Below are 19,971 nucleotides of genomic sequence, written 5' to 3'. Positions count from 1 at the left end.
GTTTGGCTTGCTGTCTAAAGTGGAGGAAGGGCCTCATCCAGATGTAGTTGAAAGTAGGTTGAAGTAGAATGTTAGCTTAAAGAAAAAAAGACAGGTCGGGATCAAACCAGAATAGGAAAAGAAGAATTCTGTTTATAGGCAGCAGTCATGGGAGGGGTGAGGGCCAGCAGCTTCAGGAGAAATCAGGTGCAGGTTACCAGATTTGTGAAACCGAGTGCTAGCCTTAGCCAGGTGACAGGAAACGTAGGTCAGCTATGTAGGGATTTTGAGAAGGAAGATCAGGTAATTACAGTTGATGGATCAGGAAAAGCCTGGCTATGTATCCAAGATACAGTATTAGGAGAGACCTGGATAAAATAGGAGCAGAAACTCAGCACACAAATGTGGGGTTTGTGGAGGCGTTTCAGCGCCATGATCAGCCCTGGTTAAACACTGCTGTAAGGCATGTTAACACTGAGCTGAACAGGATGCTCCAGACACCGGCAAAATCTCACGTAAGTTTTGTTCCAGCAAATGCTATTCGAAGGTGGGGATACACTACACATGGCCTGCACGTGAATAGGATGGGGAAATGTAAGTTAGCTTCTCTGTTAGCAGGAACTGTGAGGGGGTCCACAGTCACACAAGGGGTGATCCCTGTGGTTAATGGGTCCAGGCAGACAGGGTTCTTAGGTTAAAGCCAAAGTCCAGACAGAAGACAATCAAGATAAATAGAGTAAAATAAACTTCACGTACAGTTAATTGGGGTAAAGTTAAGGTCAGTATCAACATACTTCATCAAAATATCAGGGGAATAAAAAATAAAGTAGATGAGCTATCAATATGTTTAAATGATCTCAAAAATATGAGTGAGATTGATATAATCTGTCTTTCTGAACACCATGTAACTGTGGGCATGGATAGTGTCAGTATAAGTGGGTATAATTTAGCATCTTACACTTGTAGATCTAGGATGGATAAAGGAGTTGCCATTTTCATTAAACAAGGGTATAAGTGGAAAACTCTAGAAGTAAGCAAATATTTTGTTGATCAGCACTTTGCTCAACCTATCTTTGGCACAGAAAGGGATAAAATATGCTGCTCTAAATATTTTAGACATATTACCTGATGAAATAAGGTGTCTGACAGCAGTAATAGAATCAAAAATAAATTGATATCATATCTCCTTGACAACTCCTTCTATACCACCGATGAATTCTTGAATAGGAATAAATAATCTATAAATATAGTATATGCATTTTGTGCCATTTAAGAGAATGGGATAAATAATAGAAATATTTATCTCTAACTCTGTATTGTAATTCAAAATTTTTGTTTCATATGTGCATTTCTTGTGTACTTGACACTTCCACATCATAACGGCTACCATACCGTGCGACTGATCAGTGGAACATGCAACCAACTAACTAACTAACTGACACAGCAGTCGCGTGATTGACGATGCCGTTAGTGTCAACGAGTGAATACCTAGCTGCTGTGGAGCTCCATGTTCAACTACGAACTATGAACGGTATACTCTGAAACACTTGTGCCTGCAACAGCATTGTGCTCTATCGGCAGAGATATCACACGTGACCATCTGCCCAACTCTACAGATCTTTTCCGTATTCTAGATACTCGCTCACAGACCTTGCGTAATAATAACATGCCCATTGTCAAAGGTACTTTTGTCAATGGATTTCCCCATTTGCAGCCCATTTCATAGCTAGGGTGATTCCAAGTCTGTATGCTCCACTTGCATTCTTTCTTTACCGCATCACACGCCCGCAACGGCACCAGGCGGCATCCAGTGTCGCTGTGGACAGTGATCCTGTTGTGGCTGATTAGTGTACATCAGCTTTCACCCACAGACTTTGCCAGGAAAACAAAGAGAAACTCACACACATTTCATCACAGAAGCAAGAACACATATCTCACACACATCACCGCCATCTGTAGCAAACGAAAGAAGAAGGCAACTGTCACAAGGAATGGAAGCAGCAATCTAGAGTGGGAGAGAAAGGGGAAGGTATAGGAGTATATGGGTGGAGAGAGAGAGGTGCACAGTATGGTGGAGTGTTCAGGGACTAGACTGGCGACAGGTGCAGTCTTGGGAGGCTGTGCAGCAGGGAAATGAAGATCAGGGCAAGATGAGTGGGTGTGTTTGCAGATTACAGCACACAAACAGGTTGAGAGACGAGGATAGGGATGAGGTGACGGACAGAGGGGGTGGGAACGGTTTGGTGGACACTATGTTATATAGACTCAGGCCCGGATAGGGTGGAGCCCCTCCACACCCACACTGACATGATGACCTAGAGAAAAGGTCTACTGCCATCTCTGCTTATTGGTTAGTTTTCACTAAGTGAGGTCTCGCAGTATGTTGGTGATGTCATGTTTGCTTATGTGTGGTTGTGATTAACCATTAATAAGCGCTCACCTCTAGCTGGAATGGGTAGAAAGTTGAAGGAACTATAGCGGAGTGAAGGGCAGAGGGAAAAAAATTACAAGGCAATAGCCAAGAGAAAAGAAATCTCTGCAAATTTTGGGTCGCGTTGTAAGCGCAGTGGCGGATTTCTTGCTGCCTGCGACAGGTCATGCTACGGTAGGTTTTAGTAGTGCGTCTAATGCAGGCAGATTCCTTTGGCGTTGTGAAGTGTTGTTACTCGGCGACTGTAGATGGGTACCGGCTTTGGCTTCTTTACCAGCATTAACATGCCTGTAACAATTCGGTCCATCATTAGTTCGTGTACGATAGGTCAAATATCGGATTCAGAGTGTGGGGTGGTGTTGGCGGTTTGTTTGTGAGTTTGTTTGCATGCTCGTCGGCTTCCCTGCTGTAGCCTGTTGGTTTGCTGTGATGTCAGCTGGCATATCTAGTCAGTACTGTTGATGTGCAGTCGCTTACCAATGTTGTCACTTGTGAGTGTGTGATACCTCGTCATAGGTGGTTCTGCCCCAGACAGCAATGTCTTTGGCTGCTTATGCTTCCACATATAGTTGTGATCATTGTTTCACAGAGTAAGGATGAAAGGATTGTTCGAATGTCTCAAGTCCAAATATAGTTGTGTGGCGAGTATTCTGAATACTTCCTTGAGGTTTTCAATGAGGCATTCATTTTGAAGATCCGTGGTGCGAGTGCAGCGTGGAGTGTTGCTATTCATGTGCAGCATTTCGTTCTGTACGACCTGCAGGCGGCGCAGGCATGTAGGAGCTGAATATCCCCATACGGAAGCTGTGTCCATTTTCAGGGCCCTAATCAGTGTCATGTATATGGACTTCGACACACTCCTGTCTAGTATGCTTTCCTGTTTAACATAGAATAGAGTTATTTGGGCCTCGTCTGTTCTCCTGGAAACACGTTCTGTGCGGTCCCCCAATGTAAGTTTCCGGTCCAGCCAGACACCGAAGTATCTGACTTTCTCTTGGAAACATATTGAGCATGCACGTAGTGTTACTTGTCTACAGTGTTGATGTTTGTTCAGTTGCTTTGGTCTACGTGTGAACACAACCGCTTCACACGTTATAACACTTACTGCCCAACACATAGTACTGTATCGTGAAAAACCAAATACAGCATTATACTGCGCTGTTTGTTATACCGGCATAATGTGTATTACCAAATATGGTATTACGATGCAGCAAATGCAACCCTCTGGGAGGATTTGAGTAAATTGACCGTGAGTTGCCTAATGAGTTTGGATTAGCCAACCTAAATTTAATATAACAGTAGAAACCAGAAAGCTAAAGATCGAAACTGGGAAAATACCGTAAGTAACCAAGTTTACTTAAATGAAATTTAATATTGTCGCCAGCCTAATTAGGCATAGTAATATGAAGATTATTTTTAAAGAATCTGTATTGAATTTAGGTAAAGGAAAGCTACCATTACTTCCTTCCCAGTGAAGTGCAATGAAACTCTACTACAATCAGATAAGTGGTACAGTGTGCAAGCTCTCACAGGAACACTTGACACTTTATCTCTTCTCAGCAGTAATGATTTGTCATATATAAGTTGTTGCGTCATCAAATGTTGTGAAAGACACTACTAAACCAAAATTGGACATAGTCCTGTTTCAATAGTTACTTTCCATATACTATGAAGATATAATAAGTCACTTGCAATAGGATTTTACACTCTCTATGAAGCAATCTCATTTCTATTTTTATGAATAAAAGCAGTTACAGTAACTTTATCTTTCATACGCAAAGACTTAGGTGGGGCCCTCAAACAGCCTTTCCAAATTTTACTACACAAAGCACACAAAACCTTAGAAGTGCTTCATAACGCAGTTCGTAAATTCATTGTTCAAGAATGTTTCTTCTTATTTAGCAACACTCAAGTGTGGATTCTCAACTGACCATTACACTAAAGTAAACTAAACACACTTTTCTGAGTTGATTTGTAAGATGCAAATTTAGGTATTACTCTTCCTAAAATTTCACTCACCTTGCAGGACTTTTAAAACAGTTAATGGCCGTGATCTTTTATACAGGTTCTTAAGTACGACTTTAAATGCATCTTATTCTAACTAACCTCAAAATAACGTGCTTGCTTTTATCATTAGCACAACTAGTAATTTTCACTGACATAATTAAATACAGTTAATGTTTGAAGCACAAATACTTTGAATTAAAACAAATCAAACATTATGAAGGTTTTCATAAATGCAATACTAACAACCTCCCTAGATTTTAATTAAACCCACAGTATTTCTATATATCTTGTTGCATTCAGAATTAAGCAACACCGTCGATCACTTATTTTCAATCGTTTCTCACATAGAGGATACACAGATGTTAGTGATTAAGTGGAATGGATTCAAAGAAGTATGATGAGAGGAGCCAATTCAAGGGTCAGATTCACAATTTAACATAATTTCCCTTGTTATCGCAAATTAAACAACTCTTAGATGATCTGGTTCATACTTTGACATAAATCTGACCTCTTACAAATGCCGAAGTGATTGTGCAGTATCGGTGGTGACTTCATAACGGCTGCTATTCTCTTCTCTGGAAGTAATTGGCTCTATTATATCCTTCTTGGCGACGATACTTCCAACATTTGACACTTTTCCATTAATAGAGCACCATTTTATAGCTGTACACATCGGAGGCCTTTCCATATTAATCCAGGTACTGGATGCCACCCTCGGCACTTGCGCTGTTCACTCGCTTGCTGCTCAGGCCAGATCAGACTCTCTAGTAGCTAGCTGCAGACTGACTGTGCTCTCTCACTTGGCCCCCAGACTGAACGCCACATCCACCTTTTAGCCCGCACCAACCACATTTGGCGAGCACCAACCCACCTCCATTGCAAAGGGGAAATACTGTGGCTTTTCATTTTATACACTGCAAGTTCCTAGGTATGAACCGGCTTGTACATAGTTGTAAACAAATATTTTTTTAAAAATCTCAATATGTAGATACATAAAGATGACAACACAAAAGCCACATATTTATATAACATTTTCCTCCAATGAATACAAAGAATTTATTTTAGTAAAGAGAAAACATTTTACACAACTTTGCACTTCATTACAATAGGTCAAAGACATTATACAGTGAAAAATACTTACTTGATATCGACCAGAATTAATCAAAACCAATTTTTTACAGTGTAACCACGTTATTGCAACGTGTCAACTTTTACTTTAAGGCCATCATTCCCACCAAGGCTCGGCAGTCTTGAGTGCCAACTGTAATCACGAATTTATGTTTGATAGATTAGATGGGTAGATCACATAACTAATGAGGAGGTATTGAAAAGATTTGGGGAGAAGCGTAGTTTGTGGCACAACTTGACTAGAAGAAGGGATCGGTTTGTAGGACATGTTCTTCCCTGGGGTACTATAATATTGATACCTCGCTGTGGCAGTTGTTTGCAATGCACTTCAATGTTGAAACATCTGTCCACGAGATATGTATGTGAGACGTACCAGTTGTCAGGGTAAACAGCATAGCATTGTTTGTGTATGAGGTTCTAACATTCTGCGTGGTGTCCGTTTGTTCTAAGGGGTGTCTCCCTACCACTTTCGCGCAACGACGCTCTGAGTGTGTTTTTTAAGGAATTGACTAGTTTGAACCTGGGACCTGTTGCTGGTAAGGAGACGCCATACCACACATGACATCTAGAGTTCAGTAGAGTTCAGTGAGGCTAGCGATGATATAATCAAATACTTGATGATTTCAGTGACAGCTCCACTGCACTCCCTGTAAAAGGATCTTAATACTAACTAAATTTAGTGGAAGGGGTTCAAGGCTTTCCTATTTTTAGTTGGCTGGTAAAATAACGTCGAAAAAGCAGTCAAGTTTGCCATTGGAAATTTTATTCTACTCACAAAACTTTGTTTATAAATTGCACTATTGATAAAAGGAAATATTTTATTACAGGATGATAAAAACCATTTGCGTTCAACAAAAATGTGAACGAATATTCCCTGAATGGGTTTCCAAGTTCTACAATGGATCGAAAGATGACCTATGCCATATCACATCTACAATCTAAATTTAAGTTAAGTTTCATAAAAGAGAATACTATCAAAAATGGTCTACAGTGACCCTCAATTATCTTTAATCTCTTATTTAACTTGTCGTAAATTACAGTGGCTGATGTGGCTTCTCAATAATTATATAACAGAAAAATCATCGTGTTTCAGGTTTGTAACTTCTAATAGCAAACGTGAATACGACGAAGTTTAATTGACGATCGACACTAGTATTACGTAAAAAGGGGGTGTAACAGATGAGACTTCTGCAGTTCTGAGTGATGCCTTATGCGCTCTTATGCGGCATCATGTGCGTTAATTACTTTGGCGTTGATTAGGAAGCATAAGGGGGCGGCGGGCGGCGCATCTCCACACACCTCGCCGTCTTGGAAGCAACTCTTTCTAACTTCTCCTTACTACAATTTACCGAAGTTGGTTTAAGAAAAGCTATCTGGCTGCGTTTTCAACTGACCAATCAGGGTCTCAATGTTAACTTTCAGCTCCGTCTACAAAAATTCTTCCTATCCAATGAGAAACGTTATACTTTTCGTGGTGGGGCATTTTAATGTTCGCTACGTAACAGAGACGCATATAGTCTCACGCTAAAGCTTGCAGCTGGTGTGGCCCTTTTAGTGTTATCGTAAGATCCATACTATTCTTCTCGAGGGCTCTATCTTTTAACATGGGCTGGGGGTGGTCTTGGTGGTCGGCTGGCGACGTGGATGTCCGTCCCTTATCGTAGGGCCTCCTTGCCTACACGACTCTGCTCTCGGCTTCTGTTCTCGTTTCTCCACTCGGAAGAACTGGTAAGGTATGACATGCATTTAGGTGTTCTTGTGTTAGTGTGTGGTATTCCATTTGCTCAATCGTTGATCGCATTACTTTCGTTAATTTAATGTCAGGATTTATTCATGGCTATGTGACATACTGCCAGATTTGCTATCACGTCAGGGTTTTCATGGAAGGTGTTGGATTTGCCTGACACCTTACATATCACCACCCCTCGATCTTAATTTTTGCACTGAAGTTAGGCAATGATTGAATCGTCTAAGTCAGTCAAAAATTAATCCTTTATCTAAATTTTGTTGCCTACTGTTTAACCATGGTATCTTAGTTCTATGGTAGTTTGTATTACTAATTTATATTTTTATATTCTTCTACAATATTCTCAAAAATATGATTATATTGTCAAGAGAAGACTATTGTTATGTTATTATCACTACTAATTTTTTATTATTTTCTTTCTTTATTTAAGTGTGAAGTTTGTTTTTATGAAGTTTGTTATCGAAAGTGAGGAGTCTTTCACATAGATTACCTTAGAAATATTTATTTTATAAATGTAGTAACTATGTAAAACCTATTCCTAACACATCTTCTAAATATTATGTACAAGTATAATGTTTTTGTTTCTAGACACTCATTTCAACATTTTTACACTAACAAATAAGAGTTATTTCCAAGAATTGCTTTGACAAAGAAATATACATACATAAGTGTTGAGATATTATCCTAACACATGGTACAAATGTTAATAAGGGAAAACACCCAACAAGATAATTTTCTATTCTTTGTTTTTATAAGGAGAAAATAAGTAAAATATAGTTATTCTTTTATTTTTGTGAGGAGAAAATAAGTAGCACATAGTTTTAGTGTTTATTATGCCTTACTTTTGTTCTTTATACACTGTCCATTTCAGAACTAATTACTTATTTATATCGATAGTCTATTTTTACTTAAGCCCATTGTTTATTTTATAGTTTATTAGCTGTCTGGTGTGCTTTACTTATTTAGTTTTTCACTCTTGTCTTTTGCACAATTCCTACATCACACGATTTCACACATTTTCATTATCCTATGAATGTTTATGCATGAGGTTGAGGAATATTTTTGCACGAAGTTGATGGACTTGGGCGAGATGGATGTGGGTAAGTATTTGATTTACAGCTTCGTTCGTCGTTCCTTGTTGGCTTTGCAATGGTGTATTGCAGTTGTGGAGGTCCCATAATGGAATGGAGCTGTGAGTGTGGAATCTCGTGGTTTACTGGCTTTGTATGCGTGAAAGTCATCGTTATATGTTGCTAAAAGCGGTTGTCTTTCGTTGTAATACTTAACAGACGACTAATTTACAATAGGATAGGGATTTGGGAAGGTATGTCGTCTATTCTTCACCCATCTTTTTTCTTGGTCTCAATCTTGCGAATCTTCTGTTCTTCCTGCTTTTTCTCTGATTCTTACTTGATTCTTGGTTCTTCTCTGGGCAGGATATGGGAATATTGATCGATAACTCGTCGCTTTGAAGTTCTCCTCCCAGTAACAAATTGTTTGGACGTGTCATTTCTACTTTGTGGAACTTTTCTTCAGTTTCGTGCATCAGTGTGCTGTTTAATAGCAGTAGTGTGACTTTTACACATATTTTTTGCCCAAGCGGTCTTCTCGTCAGGCCATTTTTTGCTTGCTCCGTTGAGTCGGGGCATCCAGGGACCCTTCTGGCCTTCCGTGTCATGTCTTGCCCATCAGGGTTCGCCTTAGCTGTAGATTTACTGCCGACTTCAGATACAAATGCCCTTTGTTGGTCTCGCTGTCCTTTCCCTTCTCTCGATGCTTCTGCCTTGCAGGAATCGTGTGTTGCTAATTATGTCCTTTTCTTTTTTAATACTTCTCTCGTTCCAATTTGTGGGTCGTTGCATCTGGTTCTTGCTGTAGTTTTTACAATGGTTCTTACAAAAAGCTTTGCTTATAATCATCTAACATATGTCTAGTATCTACATTGTTTTACACCTTTTTAAAAAGCTTTACAAATTTTGGCGCCCTTTCCATGTTACAATTCTAAGATATTTTGAGTCTTAACTTCTACAAGAATCCTCATATTCCTTTTTTATTTTTGTGTAGTGTCGTGGTGTATAGCATTTTAGTATTTCATGCTGTTAGACTATCTATGCTTTATCCCTTCACCATAAGCTATGCTACTATTGGTGTTATTTTTGTTTTTGTTTTTATTGAAGCAACTGTCTTTTTCCCACCTTCCTCTCTCTTCATTCTTCTTTCTCCTGACGATCTTATCTGCAATATAAACTTAAAATATTGTGCTCATTATTTGCTTGAACTTCTTGAAATTTTTCGTCAATTTCTTTATGGACTTCTAACATGAGTTGAGGCGATTTCCCCTTTTGTGCATACCATCCCAAATCTTCATCCTCTTTATCTTGCATGATTCTTAATTGTTTGTTAATAACTGGTATTTCTTCTAAATTTAGCTTTTGCTCAAAGAGAAGTGTGACATACCCGAATGTTACACTACCTATCCCCATATCTATTACTGCTCATCTCTCATTCAAAAAATCTGCACCTATAATCAAATCTAAAATTAGTTTAAATATAATCACCAAGTTGGCTTCGATCTTTTGACCTTGGCACGAAAGAGTTAACCTTGTTTGTCTCATAACTTCCGCAGCATTTTTTCTAATAGGACCTCTAACTTTAATCTTACATGTTTTCAGAACTGGCAATTCCTCATTGGCATTACACTGCATGAATAAATTTTCTGAGATCGCGGTTAGTTCATTTCCGCCATCAATTACAATATTGACTGGGATATGTTTTACCATGGCCTTCACAATGGTTGAATTTGAAAGGATTGGTTCTGTTCTTCTTCTTCTTGTATCAACGAATCCTCCACTGAATCATACATGAGTCTTTTCAGGACTTTCCCCTGTGAATTCCTACTTTCTGTACGATAAGCTTCGCCTGCTACTTCTCTCTCTTTTATTTCCTCCTCTCTATTTCTTCCTTCATTTATGCTTTCTTCAACATCCTCTACTTGTTCCTCATCCTCGTCTATCTTCTCCTTCTTCGTCGCTACTTCCACATAATCGCATCTAAATCCTCTAATTATCGCTTCATAACTTCCTTCATTATATATGTTGGGTTGTGTGCCCACTAGTAACTTATTTTCAACTTCCGTAGACTGCGCATTATCCTCATTGAATTCGCTTTCCCTGGTTTCCATCTCAAATAGCTCTGCAATACTCATTACTTCGTCCTTTCCTCCTACATTTGTTGTGCATGCCTCTGGTAATTCATCTTCCGTGTCAGTAATCTCCCAATTAATTTCGTCTCAACACGATATTGTTATTTTCCTGTCTTCGTTTACATCTGGTCCCAGCGGTTTTGTTTCTTCCTTCTTCTCTCCTCGTGATAAGGTATTTACTTCTCTGTTCAAGGTGCTGCAATTATCCTGGGTCGTGCGTCATTCTCTTTGGCATGGGCGCTTAGCTGTGAATTCGAATGTTTTTCCGGGTTTGGTGGTCTTACCTCCAACTCTTCTATCTGTATTCTCTTTTCTTGCTCAGCCTTTTGATATTGGTTTCTTTGTTGATAATTTGTCGGTCTATTGGTTCTCCAATACCCGTTCCCGTTGTCATTATTCCCTCTGTAATAGTTGTTGCCATTCCTGGGTGAATTGTAGTTATTGCCATATTCTCTTCTAAATCCATAACCCGTCCTTTGTTGAAATCTATTGTCGTTTCTTGGTGCGAAGTTATCACGTGGTTCGTAATTATTGTTTCTTCGTACTGTGTTTTGTGGATTCCACTGCTTTTTGTTTTCGTTTTCACGTGCGCTTCGTCTTTTCTTACGTCATCTTTCGAAAATATAAACTCTAGTTCCCTTAGAATTCCTTTAAATGCTTCGACGTCATTGCCTCCGCGACCTGCTAATGACTGCTGGTATTTCAATGGTAACTTCATCGCGCATAATTTAATCAACTCTCCATCACTGTATGGTACATCTAAACATTGATTTTTCTTCGCCATTACTTCGAAAAATTTCACGGGACTCTTTTCTCCTGAATTTTCAAAATATGGTTTCTGTAATAATTCGTACTTCACTCTGTTCTGTGCTTCGCTGGACCAATATTGTGAGAGAAAATTCTCTCAGAAATCTTCGTACGATCGGCATGTCGCTGCAACATTCTGCATGGTTTCTGCGACTGTTCCTGACATGTGTGCACATATAAAGTCTAATTTGTGTGCTAGCATCCAGTGTTCTGGTAATCCTACTCGGAATTGATCAATAAAAGTTCGTGGATGTAATGAGTTTCCTTCTCGAAAGTGTTGAAATTTTCTGACTATGAGGAAATTATCGTAGTCATATTTCGTCATGGTTCCATATGATATTCGCGATTCTTCGCCACTTTTGTTTCTGATCATTTCTCCCGTCGTCCTTTCCGGTTGTAGTAGATCCATTGGATATTGTGCACTGTAACTTTCGCCTACCCTTGCGTAATATCGTTGAAGTGGTAGGCAATAATTTTCTTCCATCGGTTGTGAACGTGTAGCTGAATGCATTGCACTGTACTCTTCGCGACCTGGCTTTCCATTGTCACATATTGGTTCGGAATCTTGTCTGGCTAACCTTGCCGCTTCATTGCACGATCCAAACTGTCTTGAAACATACATTTGTGGTTCCGCATGTGTTTGTGGTGCCGTTTGCTCATCAAGAGTTTCGAAACGTGTTTTTTGCCGTGCAGGCTGTCTGATTACTTTCCGCCTGTGTCTGGAATCCCAAATGCATGATATATTCGTTAATTGCTTGTTTTTCCGGTGCTGTTACAGATACGGATGTGGTTGCAGACTCAGTGCTTTTTCGATCCTGTTCACTACGCTCTTCAATGGTTTGCAGCAACTCTGTTCGCAATTTCTGAAATTGTTGCACCGTTTGCGCTTCTATTTTGACTATGCGATTATCATGTGTTTTCAGCGCTGCTTTTGTGATACGTTTGTATAACAAACTGTTTTCAACAATTTGACGCGCTGTGCCTCCTGCTTGTCTAGTAATGACGTTTATCTCTTTCTCTAGTTTCTTGACTTCTCCCTTTGTGTTGTTACTTAATGTTTTGATCTCGTCCTGAGTGCCATTACCCAATGTTTATACTTCCACTTGCAACTTGTCAATGTCTGTTCTCAACTGATTGTGACCTGTTACTAAGTTTCCTATCACTTCCAGAGATTCTTTTGCCTCGTCTTCAATATGACGTAGATGTAACTGAAATTTTTTATTTTGTTCTTTAATCTCACGCATTTGTCTCTTGGTTTCTGCATTCTGAATTTGAATTTGGTTAGCAATTTCTTTATTTTGCCTTTTCATGGTTTCCGTCATTTGTTGTATTAATTCTGCCAGATTGGTGGGTCCTATTGCGTTTTCTTCCAACGTCCTAGGCTCTGTATTTTCGCCCAAGTGTTGGTTTGCAACCGATTGCATTGAACTGTGCGGTGACACGTTTCTCCTCGAATTCCTGGTACTTTGTTGTGAGGGAGCTCTGATTATTTGTACTATGGGTTCCACTTATTGAAGACGCAAGTTAGAATCCTGATCGGCTGTCTCTCTACTTTCCTGCTGCTCTGTCGTATGCTGACCTCGGTTTTCTGTGCCTTGGCGTACATTGTCCTCGGTATGGTGCGTTATCTGTCCTATTTCTCGCGATAATGCGTCGTGTTGTGTGCTGTCCTCTATTCTCTGTCCGTTTTCATGCCGGGTCTCTACCTCAATTCGGTCAAGGTCTCGATCTGCCATGGCTAATCTTTCCGATTCCCTTATTTTCTGTTTTAAAAGCAATTCACGCGCCCTACTTCACGTTAACATGCACTCATACGATCTCACGCATTTCATAAACTTCTTGCGCACACGACTTGGCACTTATTGTACCCAAGACTGACAATCCATTCACTTACTTGTTGGGTCAGAACCTACTTGCAACGATGTATCCGCCACCTGTACGCTTGCATTGGAGAGAAAACTTAATTCTAACAATATTAAAATTCCTAACTTAATTATGCTATTGCCTCTGATAGAATGTCTCGCTTTCTGTTGAATAGTCGCTTACTATCTATCGCTGCAGCTACTGTTTTCGACTATTTATAACTTTCAGAAAAAAAATTTACGAAAATTTTTCAACTGGATATTTTGCTGACCTTGTTAGGCATGTGGTATTTTACCATCCTGGCAGGGTCGCTATTCTGTAACATTGTGCGTAGTGTCTGTTCTTTCTAAGTCGTGTCTCCCTACCATTGGTAAGGAGACGCCAGACCACACATGACATGTAGAGTTCAGAAGAGTTCAGTGAGACTAGCGCTGATATAATCAAATACTTACTGATTTCAACGTCAGCTCCACTGCACTCCCTGTAAAAGAATCTTAATACTAACTAAATTTAGTGGAAGGGGTTCAAGGCTTTCCTATTTTTAATCAGCTGGTAAAATAACATCGAAAAAGCAGTTAAGTTTACCACTGGAAATTTTGTTCTACTCACAAAACATTGTTAATAAATTGTACTATTAATAAAAGGGAATATTTTAATACAGGATGATAAAAACCATTTGCGTTCAACAAAAATGTGAACAAATGTTCCCTGAATGGGTTTCCAAGTTCTTCAATGGATCGAAGGATGGCCTATGCCACATCACACCTATAATCTAGGTTTACATTAAGTTTCACAAAAGAGAAAACTATCAAAAATGGTCTACTATGACCCTCAATTCTCTTGAATTACTTATTTAACTTGTTGTAAATTACAGTGGCTGATGTGGCTTCTCAATAATTATCTAACAGAAAAACCATCACATTTCAGATCTGTAAGTTCTAACAGCAAATGTGAATACCGTGAAGTTTAAGTGACGATCGACACTAGTATTACTTAAAAATGGATGTAACAGATGAGATTTCCCCAGTTCTGAGTGAAGCGTTATGAGCTCATATGTGGCATCGCGTGTGTTCATTATTTTTCATTGGTTAGGCAGCGTCAGGGGGCGGCGGGCGGCGCAGCTCCACACACCTCGCCATCTCGGAAGCAACTCTTTCTGACTTCTCCTCACTACAATGTACCAAAGTTGGTTTAAGAAGAGGCATCTGGCTGTGTTTTCAACTGACCAGTCAGGGTCTCAATGTTAACCGTAAGCTCCACCTACAAAAATTCTGTCAATCCAATGAGAAATGTTATAATTTTCGTGGTGGGGCAATGTTTTTAATGTTTGCTGCGTAACAGAGACGTGTATAGTCTCACGCTAAAACTTGCAGCTGGTGTGGCCCTTTTAGTGTTATTGTAGCATTTATAGTGTTCTTGCGGAGGGCTCTATCTTTTAACATAGGCTGGGGGTGGTCTTGGTGGTCAGCTGGCAACGTGGGTGTCCGTCCCTTATCGTAGGGCCTCCTAGCCTACACGACTCTGCTCTCAGCTTCTGTTTTCGTTTCTCCCCTCAGAAGGTATGACATGCATTCAGGCGTTCTTGTGTTAGTCTGTGGTATTCCATTTGCTCACTCGTTGATCATATTACTTTGGTTAATTTAATGTCAGGATTTATTCGGAGCTATGTGACATACTGCCAGATTTGCTATCATGTCAGGGTTTTCATGGAAGGTGTTGGATTTGCCTGAGACCTTACAAAGTCATTGTGCCAGATATAGTTAAAATCCTTTTCCATGTCATCGAACATGGTTCATCATGCTATGTTCATGTTGCAGCCGTGTGTTATATTTCCAATTACACAGAAGAGCAGTTCTGTTGTTGAGTGTCGATTCCTGAAGCCGAATTGCTGTGCTCTTAGGGTCTCATCGGCGATGCAGTGCCCAGTGACGCGATTTAGTACTACCTTCTCAACTAACTTGTAGAGCCAGCGCACACACATGCCCGAGGGAGGTTTCGAACCTCCGCGAACCGTGGCAACGCGCATTAGACCGCACGAGTACTCCACGTGGCCCTCAATTATTTGCTGGATGTATTCCAATCTCTGTCTTCATCTGCAGTTTTGCCCTTTACAGCTCCCTCTAGTACCATGGAAGTCATTCCCGCAAGCCTTAACAGATGCCCTATTATCCTTATCAGTGTTTTCCGCATATTCCTTTCCTCTTCGATAATGCGCAGAACCTACTTTTCAACATCCGCCTGTAGCATCACATCTCAAATGCTTCGATTGTCTTCTGTTCCGGTTTTCCCACAGACCATGTTTCGCCATCAGACAATGCTGCACTCCAAACTTAAATTCTCAAAAATTTCTTCCTCAAATTAAGATCTAAATTTGATGGTAGTAGACTTCTCTTGGCTAGGAATGCCCTTTTTGCCGCTGCTACTCTGCTTTTGATGTCCTCCTTGCTCTTCCGTCATTGGTTATTTTACTGCCTAGATAGTAGAATTCCTTAACTTCATCTACTTCGTGACCATGAATCCTGATGTTAAGTTTCTCACTGTTCTCATTTCTACTTGTTCTATATTAGTGCAACGTGCCACAAGGGAGCAGAAGCGACCGGACGTTCGCGGCAGGTAAGGATTTTTTCTGCTCGCCTGTCCACACTACGCACGGCCGAACTGGCCGGGACAAGGGGAGAGGGGCTGTGACCGCCAAGCAGCGAGCATACTTCTGTAATGTGTGGTTCTCAATGAAGTCTACAAATACTGTCCACTTTTACCAGTCACGTATGTACTTGATTTTTACCGCCCTTCCTTTGCAACAAGTGATATGCATTTGTTTGGACTGTGGACGCAGCGAGGCAGCAGAGAATTCACCACGCGTTTTGCGGCTGCCAACATTTTGGTCCTCCAGGCGCGGATATAACTTGGCGAAGATTTTACAGTACAAAAGTTATGTGCTTCGATTTGTACTTAAAGCAAATCACTAGTATCCGGTTTTCTGTGAATCTCCGAGATTTCCGTACGCTCCGCAAGTCTCTCGAGCATCAGCAGTGATAGACGTCCGTTCTAGAGCTCTCCACGGTACAAACGCCGCGAGAATCGTGTTGTGAAGTACACCTCAAGCCAGCAGACGTCGTAACACAGCCGAGCAGTTCCGACAGCGCGACCCGAGTGCGCCGCCGTCTCCGCCAGCAGCTGCAACCCAGTCAGCGCTCTACCGGTACCGTAGTCCTGCTCTGTGAGCAGTCTGGCTCCGTTACCTCAATCTATTATCCTTTGAGCTAATCTCCTGAGACATGGATCCTGTGGAGAAACGAAATTTAGTTAAGAAAAGAGCAGTTGTCAAGTCACGAGTAACTGGACTCTCCACATTTATAAGTAGCTTTCAAGAAGGATCCAATCTCAACGACATCAGAGTAAGGCAGTCTCAGCTAAATACAAGCAAGGATGAATACAACGACATCCAAACTCAGTTGGAGATTAACGATGTAGAAGACTCTCATCATGAAGACAGGGAGTCGTTTGAAGACTTGTGCTTAGATATGGAATCAAGGATAGCGACACTGCTCCAATCAAATGCTGTGTTACAAACTAACTTTCTGATATCATGCACTGCACGTGAAATAAAGCTCCCAGCAATTTCATTACCAGAATCCTATGGTAAAATAGCAGAATTCATGCACTTCTCCGATACCCTAAGGCACTAGTTATTAGCAATGAAACCTTAACTGATGTCAAGCGATATTATTATTTATTGTCATGTATGTCTGGTGAACCTCGTAAGCTGGTTGAAAACTTGCCAGTTACAGAAAGTAACTTTAAGACTGCATGGGATTTGTTCGTTCAAAGGTATAACAATCAAAAGTTAATTGTTGATTTGCATGTAAAAGAACTTCTGTCTCCGCCCACCGTCAAAGTTGAATCTGCTAAGGACTTACGGATGTTAATTAATCAGCTCATGAGAAATCTGAACGCGATTGAGGTAATGCAGGTCGGCATTAAATTCCATGAAATACTGCTCTCGCACATTTTGTAGGATTATATTAGTGTGACTCTGAGGAAAAAATGGGAATCTAAAACAGCTGACACCACGTTTCCGCATCTGAAAGACGTCGTGGCATTTCTAGAAACCAGCTGTCAGACGTTTGAACTCATTCATCCAGACAAAATGCTGCCCCAATCCCAGCAGCCGGCATGCAAGCATACTGAGGCAAGAGGGTACAGTTCTCGACGTACATTTCTAGCGACTGCTCCTGACTGTGCATTCTGCAACTCAACGCATAAGCAGATTAGGTGTCCTAAGTTCAATGAGAGCGACACTGCTAGCAGAATAGACTTCGTGAACAGATAAAAACTTTGTTTCAACCACAACACATTATCGCACAAGGAACAAGCCAGTAACAGTGACAGTGGAAACCTAGAAACGGATGTACAACAACAGTAAACATAGTGCACAGTGAAAGGAGACCACCAACGCGCAGAAGTATTATTATCTACCGCACTTGTAAACATCGCCGACGAATAAGGGAAGTTGTACAAATGCAGGGCACTTCTTGACACTGCCTCACAAATGAACTTTATGTCTAGGAGCTTAGCAGATCGGATGGGACTACAGCTCAGTCGGCATTCGATACCAATAAGTGGCATCAGCGACGTTCAAACGGCAGAATCGTCGCGCGTTTGCAGTGTGTACATTTCCTCTAGAGTTGCTGACTACGGCACACATGCTGTTTGTGCATTACTGCCGCGTATAACAGGGCCAGTGCTAACAACATCCCTTGAAACCTCCACCTGGCAGCTTCCTAAGCACATAAGATAAGCAGACCCATCATCTACATCTACATCTACATCTATACTCCGCGAGCCACCTTACGGTGTGTGGCGGAGGGTACTTATTGTACCACTATCTGATCCCCCCTTCCCTGTTCCATTCACGAATTGTGCGTGGGAAGAACGACTGCTTGTAAGTCTCCGTATTTGCTCTAATTTCTCGGATCTTTTCGTTGTGATCATTACGCGAGATATATGTGGGCGGTAGTAATATGTTGCCCATCTCTTCCCGGAATGTGCTCTCTCGTAATTTCGATAATAAAGCTCTCCGTATTGCGTAACGCCTTTCTTGAAGTGTCCGCCACTGGAGCTTGTTCAGCATCTCCGTAACGCTCTCGCGCTGACTAAATGTCCCCATGACGAATCGCGCTGCTTTTCGCTGGATCATGTCTATCTCTTCTATTAATCCAACCTGGTAAGGGTCCCATACTGATGAGCAATACTCAAGAATCGGTGAGTCTGATCTTCTGCTTGGAGCATCGACATTTTTTGATGCACTGCAGCCTGATCAACTGAAAAGGGATAACCACCCACCCTTACAGGAAACATCATTTGGTAGGATTGTGTCAGGAAAGATACCTCCTCATTCAGTTAAGTCCAATGCTCGAAGAGTACTGCCATGCCTTGCACGCAATACCAGCCTTAACATTCAGGTCGAAAGGCTCTGGCAGCAAGAAAAAATGAAGTCTGTTTCTGTGCACAGAACAGAAGAAAGTTAATAAGAGGATGGTGGCGAGGATGACGAGGACGTTGGTGGAGAAAACGACAAGTCGGGGGATGAAACAGTTCTATTGCTGGATCAAACCCTGGAAATATCAGGTGCAAGACAGAGAAAGAAGGTGGAAAGATTCACAGAATTCAGTGAGCTTAAAGAAACGGAGGCAACTGAAATACCAAAAGGCAAAGAACCTCCCCTGGGTCAAATACCAAGAACTGACGCATTTTGAACAAATTCAAGGCTGATGCTCTAAAGCAGCTTCACGGAGTTCTGTTCAATAGAGTTGGGAAGGTCACTCCTGTGAGAAACAACATACGTAAATTCTGTTGGTTTGACAGTGACAAATGGTCAGACCAGTATGAAAAGAAGAAACACATTCTGAGAAACATGGAAGTGAGTGTCTTGAAAACAATTTGTTGTATTTTAGACGTTGAGGAAAATGGAAAATATGATGAACTTGTACAGAGCATTTTAACATTTTTGTTAGAGCCCAAAAGCTCTGGAGCGCCTATTCCTGACAGCAGACCAAAGCGATCTACAGCCCAAAAGGCCAACAGCAAGAGATATGCAGACTCGGAAAACGAAACAGAGAAGCGAGCACCACGTTTAAAGAGGGCTAAAGCGCATAGAAAGAGCTTAAGGGAAGATTTATTGGATGGTGGAGACAATATGGATTAAGATAAAAACGACATTCCGAAATCAGAAAATAAAGCAACAAACAAAGAAAATGAAATAAATAAGGAAGATCTGGAAGATGAACCTGATGAAGAGCGATGATTCAGAATCCAAGTCAAAATGAAAGGAAGGTCGCAGAAGCCAATCTAAAAAAAGACATCCAAGAAGGCTAATGTTAATAAGATTCCAAACAAAGTGTCTGAGAAGAAATCTTCAGCTAAAAAACGGAAATCCCCTCGTAAGAACGATGACGGGTCTTAATTTGAAGACGAACCCCTCTCAAAAAAGACAAAGGCATCATCTACAGATGAAGAAATGAAGTCATATCTCAAAGAATTTTTAGATGGAGCTAACCTCCTAACAATGAAGACTGTTTGTAAACAAGTATATGTTCATTATCCACATTTTGACCTGGCACACAAGAAGGATTTCATTAAAGTAACAGTAATGCTGCTGCAAGTTTTAGTGATTATCGTACCTGCACTTCACATGCATCTTGCAGAATACAATGCAATTTTAAATAAAAATGACCACATCAAGAGAATGTTATTTGACTTGGTTATTTCATTTTGTTTATAAAGTAGCAAGAAATAATCTGTTGC

The 19,971-nt window shown here is 40.7% G+C and overlaps 1 protein-coding gene across 1 annotated transcript; it reads left to right on the top strand.

The window, feature by feature from the left end:
- Positions 1–16,442: 16,442 nt before the first annotated feature.
- LOC124613771 (protein DEK-like) lies at positions 16,443–19,372 on the top strand. The gene is given in 3 exon segments (XM_047142488.1): positions 16,443–16,806; positions 18,700–18,915; positions 18,918–19,372. Coding segments are annotated over 3 exon segments (1,035 nt in total).
- Positions 19,373–19,971: the final 599 nt, after the last annotated feature.

This window comes from Schistocerca americana, chromosome 4, assembly GCF_021461395.2.
Source record: "Schistocerca americana isolate TAMUIC-IGC-003095 chromosome 4, iqSchAmer2.1, whole genome shotgun sequence".
Lineage (NCBI taxonomy): Eukaryota > Metazoa > Arthropoda > Insecta > Orthoptera > Acrididae > Schistocerca > Schistocerca americana.
Note: the sequence above shows the minus strand (reverse complement) of the source record. Positions and strands in the feature narration are given on the sequence as shown.